We start from the raw sequence: 12,159 nt of genomic DNA, 5'->3' as shown, positions 1-12,159 counted from the left end.
TTCAATTTGCCTCGTGTAAATTTTAGCGCGGTCACCAATCCACATTCTAGAATATACTCCTGATGGGTGTATGTAAGCAAAAAAAAAAATGAGTATCAGGGAGCCTTGACGATAAATACAAGTGTTTAGGCAAGGCATGAGTTTCAATGTTCTGTTCCAGTAACTCAATTCGTCACTGGACCTCTATATTCTACCCACATGATACGGTAACCACACATGCTCAACCTACAAATAACCAGTTTGATTGATATACACTAAATTTCACAGAAGGGTGTCTAAATACTGGCTTATTGTAGTGTACTTAAGGTGAGGGTATAACTTAGTTCCTTCCAAGCCACCAGATGCCTCAACATCAAAGTACGTCTGATCCCCCTTCACAAAAGCAGAGTATATGAAGATAAGCTCCATGTTGTTTGGATATTGGGTTTCTGCAACACAGAGGAATAGTCTTAGAGAAATCTATAAAGCCTATGGTATAAACCATACAGCATGCATCCCCCTTCTACTGAAGAATATAACAATACCATATTATTGAAGAGCTTTAAGTACTTTTTTTTAATCTTGGTGAATGCCCTGACTTTCAACCCTATCACCCTAATTAGACCATGTTGGTCACTCAAGGGCCCCAAGACCTTGAACAATTGAACCTTCGGGAAATGATCAAGACATAGTTTACAAAGAAGAAAGTTACTACAAACTTTGAACAGTTACTAGCTAGTGCCATAGTTTCAAGAATTGAGAGATTGAGCTTCTGGGTTAAATCACAACACTACAAACCCCATACACTATACTCCTGTCCCAAAAAATTATACCTCCTCAAAATAGTAGGCCGGTTTCTAAATCCAGCAAATTGATATTTGAATGTCCACAAAGGTAAGGTGAGCTATAATAAAGATATATATTTTGGACAGTTTTGCCGTGGTATTTACTTACAATGCTAGAAATTGATATCAGATATAATGCAGCCTGTTTTATAGGGACAGAGGGAAAAACTTATATATACCGCTTGTCCGCTTCTCTTGTATAAGCATGAATAAAACCTAGTGAAGGATAGTCATGTTAGTGATGTAAAAATTGGAAAATGGTGAAGAATAGCAGTGGAATTTTAACTTAAATTCTTAGAATGTCTATTTTAATCAAATGTGTCACATTATTTAGGGACGTGAGAGTGACTTATTTCAGTTTTGTTTCTCAGTATAATCATGAACAAGACCAGCAGAACAACACTCCATAAGTGAATTAACAAAAAGTCAAGAATCCGAAGCACTGCAAATACCTTTGATTTTGGCAAGGAGCTCTTCTTCTGAAACATATACTTTCTCTAATTCTTTCCCAATCTTACTTTCCCAAACACCGACCAGTTCGTTCATGGAGTAAACGTTACCTTCTGGTCTCAAATACATTGCCTTATTCAAGGTACGTGGATCATCCACTGCACTAATTGTGAAGGCAGCAACATCAATTTCTTTCACGAACACACCTATACATGAGAGCAAGAAAACAATTACTTCTTGCATTCTCGAAATTCCTAATAACAATACAATACAATATAATATCAATCTAGAAAATCTCTTATGCAGCCTATACAGGATAGACAAAGGAGCTGAACTGCAATTTGACAGACCTTTGACATTTCCATCTCCAAAGATTGTAACTTTGTCCCTTGGAGGAGCTTTAATCCCAGGTTGAACCAAAGAAGGGAGTAAATAGCTCATGAAGAAGTTGCAACAGATGTAAGTGTATGGAATCTCTTCAGCTTCCACAAGCCGCCTTATTTCAGCTTTTCTTGAATAAAAATTATGGTCCATGCCAGATATTTGCACCTTGTCTGGATCTGATCCAAATTCTGAAGGAATGAATCTCTGTGAAATTATAGGACTGTTAAGGATACAACATTGCATATAAAAGCATGATCTGGCATAAAAGTATAAAAATTTAGCACTCTTAGTCCAAGTACACTCTTATTTTTCTGTCACATCATGACTCCAATCACTCCATTGACAAAATGACTGCATTTACAGTTCCATGATCATACGATAGTTGCATTGTTCAGAACGATAGCTAAAAACAAATATCATCCTAATTTCTATTTCATTTAGGATGACTCGAACAGCTAGGAGTCTTTTTTTTTTTTTTATTTTGTTTTCCACTGATTTAGCACTAAGAAACTCGTGTTGAATGGGATATAGCTGATTTATGTATTGAGTGGAAATGCAACAAGACTATATTCTCTGTTCTAGCAGTGGTTTCCATTTCCATGCATGACAATGAGTAGGACCTCAAGTCATGGTAATATGGTATGTCCTTACATAATGATTGGCATGCAAAGAGTTTTTCAAATTTCCATTTCCACGACAATGAGTAGGACCTCAAGTCATGGTAATATGGTATGTCACTACTATGTCCCATACATGATTTACATGATATTGGCATGCAAAGAATTTTTCACTCAAAAGATGATAAACTGGGAAATTATATCAAAAAGACCTTAAAACCTTTTAATTCTCATATAGAGTGAGCAAACCAAAATGAACCCTCATTAAGCTCTACCAAGCCGAATTTGATCTAGTGGTAAGCTTCTCATAACTTGAAGTCATTGGACCAGATCCTACTAGCGATACATTGAGGGTAGGGTTTCCTTGCATTGCCCTTGCCCTCAGGTCTGTAAGCTGAGCCAGGGGATCCATGAAGGGTACAACTCTAACTAAGTCATTTACCTTACCTATCCTAAATAATCTTCATTGAATTTTAATCACATACAATTCTTCCCTGAAAAATAGATAAGGGATCCATCCAATCATATTAGGAAGTACATACTAATCAACTAAGCAAGACCTGGATAGTAATATGGAACTTGTGAGCAAGAGTGAATTAGAACAAATAGCCATAACTGTTCTATTCACCTTAAAAAAAATCTTGATAAATAAAAATCAGAAAAAGGTCAATAAGTTTCATTAAAGGCAAACAGGTTTACTTTACAACTTTGACTTCATCCTTTGATAAATAAAATTCAGATAAAGGTCAATAAGTTCACGTAAGCTCAGCTAAAGTTCAGATGAGGAAATTCAGGTGAAAAGATCTACACCCTTTGTTACTTTCTATGGAGTACATTCTAGTACAACCACTATGCCACCAGTCCACCACAGTTATAAAATGCTCAACACAGTCACGCTCAAACTCATACAAAGCAATCACACTAGATAAACAAAACTGAAAAAAAATTAAAATAATTGTGTTTAAGCATCTAGAAAACAAACTCTACTAATTGCACGTGTTCTAATGCAATTAACTATATTTCCTCCACACCTAAATCACCTTTTTCTTAATTAATGTACTTTTGCATGTTTACATGATCCCAGCAAACCTAATTTAACAAGTAAACAATACAGAACAAAAACAATAATCTACTTTATCACATTATCTACATACTCTTTTTAAAATAATCTACCTAATTTAAAATTCAAACTATAAATAATTAATGAAAAAGAATTGACCTTGATACAACCAGCAAGTTTAATAGCACGAATCAAACTCTTCTGAGCAAGAACTTGCTTAGATGGGATAGCACAAATTACAACATCCACTTTTTTCACTGCTTCAAGTAAACTCTCCTCATCTTCCAAACAACCCTTAAACAAAAATAAATAATTAAATATATAAAAATACCCACAAAAATCAATCAATTACCCAGAAATACCCAGAAAAAATTAAGAAGAGGGTAGAAAAAAGACCTTAAAAAGAAGGGCACCAGCATCTGAAAGAATTTGGAGTTTCTGAGATTTTAGAGGGTCGGAAAATGCTGTTTCTCTGATAAGAGCAAATGTAGGGTGGGATGCATCAATACTAGCTTTAGCGATGTGATAACCCAATTTTCCGGTTGCTCCAATTATTAATATTCGGGTTTTCTCCATTTTCCGGTTACCGGAGATATCATCACACTAATTTTGCCCTTTTAAAAAGTTTTTCGACGTTTTTCTTTTTTTATATTTTATATATATATTTTTTTTATTATGGGCGTTTGAGGTTGAGGCTTCTGTAGAGCTGATCAAGATTTAGGCCGGGCTTTAACATCAAATCTCTTTCCAAACCCATAAAAATTGATGGGTTTTTAACTAAAAAGGTATGTTATGGCTTGCTCAAATCCGTTCTTTTCCAAACCGGACCGTAGTTTATCGCCTCTAGAGTTTTAATACGTGATTAATTTTTAATTTTATTTTAGTGAAATGGTAATGTATGGGACATAGGGGAAGGCATAGGGGAAATGTACAATGAACTAATGAAGTTATCTTTAAAAATCTTTACCCACATGCAGACATGCTAGATGCTCATTGTAAATATGTTACGGTGTACATGTGTTCTGCTTGAATATTTTATCGAGTACATGTTCTAATATCGAGCACAAGTTCTAAATTAGAGCTCATATCTACGATAAGTTCTAATATGAGCTCTAATTTAATGCAGAACAGATATGACTAATTCTTTTTGTTTGTCTTGTTTTACTTTTTACATGGTATTCAATGCAGAACAGAAATATATAAATAATATTATAAAAAACAAAAATGGATTAAATCATACAGTATGGTTTGTTTCAATTAGAGACAAGCTGGTATACAAATAATTCAAAATTTTCTTTGTAAAAAAAAAAAAAGACCTCTACTCTCTAGCTACCGTAGTAAGACTCTTCCACCCTACCCAATTCCAAACACATTAGACATCATCCATCACCCAGACAAATAACAGAACTTCATCCCAGTCTCCTGCTTCGACTAATCCTAGGATTGATGCCAGTAAGTTCCCCTTCATAACTAAGCTTCGGTCGCTTAACTTCACGCACCTGCCCCTTGCGGCTATTGACCGCTTTTTTATGCTGCAACTGCATAAATTTAAAAAGAGCACATCAGAGAAAGGAAACCAAGCAATCACAGATGAGCTTAACAAAGTTCACAAGATGAAGAAAACAATAGTTCTAATCAAGTACCTTGTACTTCTTCCGTGGATTTTTTATTTGCTTCTTTCGATCACGAGTAAGTCCTCTATTTTTCTCCATCTAAAAAATATATATTATAAAAATAAATATTAGGACAATCCATAGGAATTTATGCAATTTGCCATACTTATTACAGGAGACAGTGAGCTTGTAGTTTACCTGAGTGGAAATGTGACGTTTTCCATCAGCAGTGATCTCTAGTTCATATTGATCTTGTGGGTTTCTGAAAGAGAGATTATTGTGAGAAACATGCCATGAAGCCAATTAGAAAAGTACATGAAGTGAAAAAAGTTCAGTAACTCACCTTGAAAACTTTGCTGCCTTCAATTTAAGCTTGGCTTCTTTTTGTTTTTTAACTAAATTGTAGAAGTCCTCTGATTCATTAATATCTTCATCACTATCTCCAGCATCAGCTCCATTACCAGTTTTGCCACCTAAACTCTCTGGCTCATTATCAAGTTCAGCATCATCATTATCTTTTGACTTGATTCCAGCTCTAGCCAAAACCCGAAGTTCGTGTTTCCATCTCCTTTCTCCTAGATCATCTCTTTCTGGCAAGTCATCATCGCCAGAAACACCCTTTCAAAAGTTGCGAGAAAATAACAGTTAATACCATTATACCAGGTCGCCAGAGAATGGTTTTCGCAGACAGTACATAAGCAGTCTGATTATACAGAGATCTAATGTGAAACAAATAAATTCAAATTTCCTCATGGGGTGAGGGGAGAGAGGGATGGTGTATCTTCTGACCTGATTAATAGCAAAGAAGATACTAGGAAAACTAGCAATCGCTGGACAATGTAGACATAATGAATAGGATCACAGACAGATAGTGTGATTCAAAGCAAAGGTATCAAGTTTGGCAGTAAATAGTATTGAGCAAATGAGCTCATTAATTACTGCAGTACAAGTTGACTATGTATAACTGTCCAGAAATAAAAGTCACATAGTCCCAAGACTCCCACCACCTCAAATTCAGCATATAAAAGAATTTTACTCAAAGACCCATTATTACAGACTTATAGTTTGACTATTCCCATAATCTCCTGGTCTTTACATCACTCTATATAGGCAAGGGTATCATGGTAAAAACCAATCACACGGCATAGCTAAAATAATACTCTTACAGTCTTACTTCATATGTGATGCTAATATCTCTAGACAGAGTGAGTATGTTTTTTGCAGTGAACAGTCCTTCACAAGCTGTAGCTAGAATGTCGACGCTCTCTTTAAAAAAGTAGAAAAACAAACTTAAGCCACAATGAAGCTAACAAGTCTACTCACCAAAAAAAAAGAAGAGAGGGGGGGGGGGGTGTGGGCCTTAACTAAACCAGGAAAACGTTCATGATCAACAGATTGACACCCCTCATCCTACGGCATATAGCTGGAAGGTGGCAATGGATCAGAAACTCATTATCAACAATCAGGACCTCTTCTCACATATTCAAAATTTCCATCATCACTGCTCTGAGCTGATGAGGCATGTTGCTTTAAAACTTCAATTAACATCAGGACACAAAAAAAAAATGTAATATCCCATGCTCCCCTATTCTCAAACATCTGGTAGGGAAGGATCAGAATCCAATGGCCACCAGAACTGCCAAACCATGCTCTCCAAGGCATGAGAAATTTTAGCATTTATATCAATTTAAGTTATCAAAGTACGGGAATGCTGCTACAAAATCAAACACATTGCAATCAACATATTGACACAGGCGTTATTGCCAAAAGAAAAAAGTTAACAATGTACCTTGAGCCTGTTTCCCTTGGCAGGAACAATCTGGGAGAGTTTACTAGAAAGAGTGGAGGCACGCCTACTGCCACGAGTAGCACCGTCCAAAGCCATGACATCATCATCATAATCATCAGTTGTTTCAAGCTTTCTGTTAATTTTACCAATCACACCACAACAAAATCATATATTAAAAAAAAAAGAAAAAAGAAAAAAGAAAAAAGGTCCATCTCACATAGAAAATATCTGTGTTAAACTAGCAAAACAAAATATACCCAGGAATTTTCTTTAGTTTCAAATTCTTGCTGTTGTCGGTTTTGGGCGCAACAGAATCGGCTCTCTGCTTCAATTGTTTCTGAAGTTCAGCTCGATATTGCAACATTTGCACACTCTCTGAGCTCATTGGCTGTTCCTGCCATACAACACGTCATTACCCTTAACTTCTAAAATTAAAATACAGACATGAGAAGCTGCTAGAAGAGATAGAAACTAGAAAACTCTACCTGGTCTTTTATCATCCTAAGCTTTTTCTCATTAACCTCAACAGATTGCTTTTGAACTGGTTCAGCAGCTTCCCTTAACTGCAGTACAGTATAGATATCGGAGATCTTAGCAAACAAGAAAACAATCAAGTTGAGTAATCAAGTTTAAGAAAGTGATCACCTTAGACGGTTTTTGTTTCTCAACTGATGGCCCTGTGAGCTCATCAAGTTTAGCAAAAAGATCCGACGATAATTCATGTCCTTTCACGACTGGCTTCTGAGCACTCGCAATATCACTTGTTTGGACCAACACATCCTCAAGGTTGTCTGGAATATGCACATCAAGTTCTTTCATCTAAACAAGAACAAGACAGTGAAATGAAAATTAGATTTTCAAGATCTAGGTTTCAGAGCACAAATAAAAAAGATGGAAATGAATCAGAGAATTGATATTTAGCAGTTACACTAGGCAAAAAGCACAATGCAGTCACTCTAGGCAACATAAACACAAACAAATATAACCATAAATGTTGGTCAGGATTTCTGTATTGCAAGCAAAATAGAATCCACAAAAAGGAGTTAAGGGAAAGAAGTAAGCCCAAGACAGCCAAAAGCATATAATATTAGCAAGCAATGGCAGAAACCACTACAATAGAAATAAAGGCAACTATCAAGACATGGAAGATAATGGAAGGAAGATAAATAATTTAGTTCAGACACGTGAAGTGTAGAGGAATCATAGCAGAGGGATAACAGTAGAAGGATTTGGGATAGTTGGTCAAGAGATCAAGGCCTCACAAAATCTCTGCAGACAGAGCTAATAGGGAAAGAGATACAAGTAGCTCACTCCAAATATGCACGCTAAGTTTAGATATAGTAGGAAAAAAATTTACAACCACCCTGTAATATCCCATCAAGATGAGCCTGGGTAAATGATGACCTAAACTCTCCCAGACCAAAGCTGTCTTGGAAAATTTGAAACCCCAACATCTAAATGCCATACATATTGCGCAAGCATCCTCAAAGAGACCATAAAGTTAAGGGAAAAGACCAGCTAACTCAACAGCTCATCAAGCACTTCTCCAAATTCCGGAGTTGAACAAAATAAAATAAAATAAACAATAGGAAAAAAAAAAAAAAAAAAAAAAAACCTTTTCCAATAAGCTTTTGATCTCCACAAGGCGGGCAATAACTGGATGATCACGAATAGGCTGCCCTTCAGATTTCAGAAGAAGGTAAAAAGTAATAGCTTGGCAATAAGCAAGCAACAGGAGTTGTTTCACTTCCAGATAATGTAATCCTTCTTTCTTCGCATTCTCCCCCTTCCTAACCTGCAAGCAGCAAAAAAGGCTCAATGTATGCTGAATGGCATGTTGAAATTAAAAAAGAAAAAACAAATACAAGTACAAAGGCATCAAGCATACCAAGCTAAAATACATCGCAGATTACATGAAGAAAATCAACATACATTTTAAAATTATATGAAAGTATAACATATACCTTAGAAAGAAGGGGATTGACATGGGTCTCGAGTTCCTTGGTTGCATCATTTAACTCAGCAAGCAATCCAACTAATTCTGGAGCCGAACTGCAGCAGAAAGAACAGTAAGCGCAATAAACATCAGTTTCAAATTCATTTAGTGCCTTAGTTAAGTTAAAGTCATTTCAAATACATAACCATTTGCATTTGAAGTAAACACCAAGTTATGGAAACCAGGAAGAGACTTCTCAAAGCTACCAGAAACAGTGATTATTTGCGTTCTCTATCAATACCCAACCAAACATTACTTAGTCTATATATCTCAAAATCCAATATTTTTCTTTACTATTGAACGCATCCAATATCTCATATCATGTGTATAATACTCAATCAAACACGTATGATATCTCTAAAACCTGTATTCTACAGTCTAGACAGCTAGTCATGCATCACCCAAACAAAGAATTTTAACTCTGAAAATTCATTCTCACATTTATGCATTACGATCATGTTACGCACACGAAGCCAAGGGTTATAATACTACATTATGCAGTGAAAATGTAAGCCAAATATAATTTCATAGCTCCAAATATAAAGCCCTAATGCTCCAAGCATAACATGAGCACCTAGCAATTCCACAGTAACATACTTTTTAAAATTTATACCTGATACTATAGAAGTGGATCAATGCATGCAGAATTTTGGAATCCATAGGTGTACAAGAGAGCTAACATGACAAATTCAAAATTCCAGAGTAAAGACATATGCTTGAAAATGAAGTACTTACCTGTATACAACATCCATTTGCTCATCCCTTGATAATGCATTCAAATCTTTCTTCACATCTTCAAACATCAGGACAGCATCGACTTCAGCTTCTTTATTACTTGAAGATTTTGACTTAGTCTTTCCTTTGACCATCATTTCCTAAAATTATAAAAAGTATAGAATAAATAACACACTAAGAGACTCCAACAGTTGTCAACATCCAAATCTACAGCATCGGTTTCTTTATAAACAAAAGGGGGAAATAGTTGACAGTTTTATAGCCAATAATTACCTCTAGAGTTGGCTCTTGATCACTGTCATCTTGCTCATCACCCAGGAGGCCAAAATCCTCAGCCCTCAAGGACTCTGCCCTTTCTTTCTGCATTTTTATCACCTCTTCCTCTTCCTCTGCAGGGGTATCCTCACCACTTGATTGTAACTAAGATATGAACAAAGACACGATCAACTGGTTTGATAAACATCTTATGGGAGTATCTTGTTGTTAAACTCCAGCGACTAATTTTTCATTTATCAGCACCCGGTTCTTTACTACAATTACATCTAAAGTCTCTATCTGATTGATACAACAGCTCATTAATGAATTACCTCATAATCGGTATTTTCACCACCATAGTGGATGCCCTTTTTACTGGACCACACTTTTGGTATCTTCTCATCCTCCTCAGCATCATCATCCACCTCATCATCAACACCACCGGTCTTTTCTCGCATAAATTTCTGCTGCCTTGCCACTGAGAATAATCCACCGTACACCAAGTAATAAGATATGGCAACAAACATAGCTTAAAAACATACTAACATAACAGAGAAAGAATATAGGATGGACAACAGGAAGCACAAACGTATGCAACAGTTAACAACAGAAGAAAAAAAATTCAGCCAAAATGACTCCTTCAGGTAAATATATCATAGAATAAATCTTGTCTGACCAATAAGTTGATGCTACACCAATGGCACGTGATGATAAGAAATACAAAACTCAAAAGTTTCATATAGATACTATTGTAAATCCTGATTTCCCAACAGGACAAGGTGGCATGACCTGGAGGATGTATTCAACCTTCCTGAAACTGCGCAACATATATGGAGTATAAGATACCTATGGTCTTGCCAACATAAAAGGTAGCAAATTTCTCATATCTCATGTGAAATGTCTATGCTTACTAGAGTATGGCAACAGTACTTGGGAAATTACAAGACACTCATCTAATCAGATACACAAACAAAATGCCTTTTGAAGACACAATAGAGCGTCATCCATCCCACAACACTTGGAAGGACCCTTGTCAATTAACAACATTATTGAAGCGTACTGATAAAAAGAAACAATAAAAGAACTACTCAAGATTAAATAACGCCAACCACACAAGCTCATAACCAGTCAATGTAACTAAACACACACCCCCAACACTCCCAACTTCCCACAAAAGATGGGTTTGCTTTAAATTCACCAAAAACGAGTTTCTAATCATAGCCTTGGAATCACATCCCAACAAACAATCCTCATCCCAACAAACACATACAACAACACTAAATTACATCTTACTTTTGGCAGCTAAGCCTGTCAAGTTGCTGTCATCATCATCATCGTCGTCATCATCATCACCAAACTCATCGTCATCCTCATCTTCATCTTCATCATCATCCCCATCAATACCCTAGAATAAAGCATTGAGAAGACAAATTCAATTAAGGCTCAATTACTATGACAACCAGCAGCAACTTAAGTCCCCTTTCAACGCTTAATTTTCACCATAATTCCATAAGAAGCAATAACATAAACAACTAACAATCAAAGAAAAGTTCATACTTTTAAGCTTTATATAAAAAATCACAAAATTAAGACACACCATAACATTTGCTCAATTAAATCATACACACAAATATAAGAAACAAACCTCATAATCAAAAACGGGCAGCTCTTCATCATCTTCATCAGAATCAACATTATCATCATTTATATCCAATGGAATTATATCCCTCTTCCTATGAACTGCAATTAACACAAACATTCATCAATACCCACATCCCATTTATCTCTTTCTCTTCAAAAAAAATACTAATTATCCAAAAAAATTAAAAGGGCATTAATTTAGTGCATGAAATGATACAATAATTAATGAAAAGAAAATATTACAGGCATCAATTTCATCCTCCATATTGTTTACATCCTTATTATTATGCAGCTTAGCTTTCTTCGAAATTTGAGGGCTTTTCCTCTGATTCTTCCCACGCTTCCCCATTTTCTCAAGAAAATAATGCAAAAACCCCAATAAAATTAAAATTAATTAAAACCCCTGAAAAATCAAAACAAAAAATTAGCATAAAAAAAGAAATAAATGGAAGGAAGATTAAATAGTGCATGTAGTATGAATTTAAAATTGATAAATTTTCGAGTCTGACCTCTTAGGAATACGTTCGAACTTTCGATCAGTTGCGGCGAAGCATAGCAGGGTAGAGGGGTTTTAGGGGCGACAAACTGCGGAGGGGTTTTGTGTCTGTCACCTTGTCTAAGACGAAGTAGTTGTATTTGGTTTACGCTCTATTTAGCTGAATAATATTAAGTGGTGTTTGGCTCGCTAAACGGAATGGAATCCGAAAGGAAAACAAGGAGAAAGGTAAGGAATGAAGAATGGAAATCCTGAAAGGGAAAAAAATTGGGATACAGTAATTAATTTTGGAAAAATTA

The 12,159-nt window shown here is 35.7% G+C and overlaps 2 protein-coding genes across 4 annotated transcripts; both read right to left on the bottom strand.

The window, feature by feature from the left end:
* Positions 1–12: 12 nt before the first annotated feature.
* LOC145589855 (putative pinoresinol-lariciresinol reductase 3) lies at positions 13–3,984 on the bottom strand. 2 transcript variants are annotated; one of them, XM_081646542.1, is made up of 5 exons: positions 3,732–3,983; positions 3,495–3,629; positions 1,625–1,862; positions 1,277–1,480; positions 13–428 (listed from the first exon to the last, which is right to left on the bottom strand). In XM_081646542.1, the coding sequence occupies exons 1-5, from the start codon at positions 3,909–3,911 to the stop codon at positions 262–264; spliced, it is 924 nt and encodes a 307-aa protein (XP_081502668.1). In that variant the 5' UTR covers positions 3,912–3,983; the 3' UTR covers positions 13–261. The 2 variants fall into 2 exon arrangements, with proteins under 2 accessions (XP_081502668.1, XP_081502669.1); XM_081646543.1 differs by lacking the exon at positions 13–428 and adding an exon at positions 504–1,040 and having other exon boundaries at positions 3,732–3,984.
* Positions 3,985–4,522: 538 nt separating this feature from the next.
* On the bottom strand, positions 4,523–12,011 carry LOC145589853 (protein THALLO-like). 2 transcript variants are annotated; one of them, XM_081646539.1, is made up of 17 exons: positions 11,874–12,011; positions 11,608–11,767; positions 11,369–11,463; positions 11,017–11,128; positions 10,056–10,201; positions 9,742–9,888; positions 9,469–9,608; positions 8,702–8,789; positions 8,353–8,532; positions 7,383–7,556; positions 7,223–7,300; positions 6,995–7,131; positions 6,738–6,870; positions 5,292–5,566; positions 5,147–5,210; positions 4,979–5,047; positions 4,523–4,873 (listed from the first exon to the last, which is right to left on the bottom strand). In XM_081646539.1, the coding sequence occupies exons 2-17, from the start codon at positions 11,711–11,713 to the stop codon at positions 4,745–4,747; spliced, it is 2,073 nt and encodes a 690-aa protein (XP_081502665.1). In that variant the 5' UTR covers positions 11,714–11,767; positions 11,874–12,011; the 3' UTR covers positions 4,523–4,744. The 2 variants fall into 2 exon arrangements, with proteins under 2 accessions (XP_081502665.1, XP_081502666.1); XM_081646540.1 differs by having other exon boundaries at positions 6,995–7,125.
* Positions 12,012–12,159: the final 148 nt, after the last annotated feature.

Source organism: Chenopodium album, chromosome 17 (assembly GCF_948465745.1).
Source record: "Chenopodium album chromosome 17, dcCheAlbu1.1, whole genome shotgun sequence".
Taxonomy (NCBI): Eukaryota; Viridiplantae; Streptophyta; class Magnoliopsida; order Caryophyllales; family Amaranthaceae; genus Chenopodium; species Chenopodium album.
The sequence above is the reverse complement of the archived record's forward strand: the minus strand, read 5'-3'. Positions and strand labels throughout refer to the sequence as shown.

Excerpts from the sequence above, each read along its gene's own strand:
- LOC145589855 (XM_081646542.1), bottom strand. The coding sequence starts at position 3,911 with ATGGAGAAAACCCGAATATTAATAATTGGAGCAACCGGAAAATTGGGT. Across the intron at positions 1,481-1,624 it reads TGGAGATGGAAATGTCAAAG|GTGTGTTCGTGAAAGAAATT; the intron begins GTCTGTCAAATT and ends TCTCATGTATAG. Across the intron at positions 429-1,276 it reads GCTCCTTGCCAAAATCAAAG|AAACCCAATATCCAAACAAC; the intron begins GTATTTGCAGTG and ends TCTGTGTTGCAG.
- LOC145589853 (XM_081646539.1), bottom strand. The coding sequence starts at position 11,713 with ATGGGGAAGCGTGGGAAGAATCAGAGGAAAAGCCCTCAAATTTCGAAG. Across the intron at positions 10,202-11,016 it reads GACAGGCTTAGCTGCCAAAA|TGGCAAGGCAGCAGAAATTT; the intron begins GTAAGATGTAAT and ends GATTATTCTCAG. Across the intron at positions 7,301-7,382 it reads AGAAACAAAAACCGTCTAAG|TTAAGGGAAGCTGCTGAACC; the intron begins GTGATCACTTTC and ends ACTGTACTGCAG.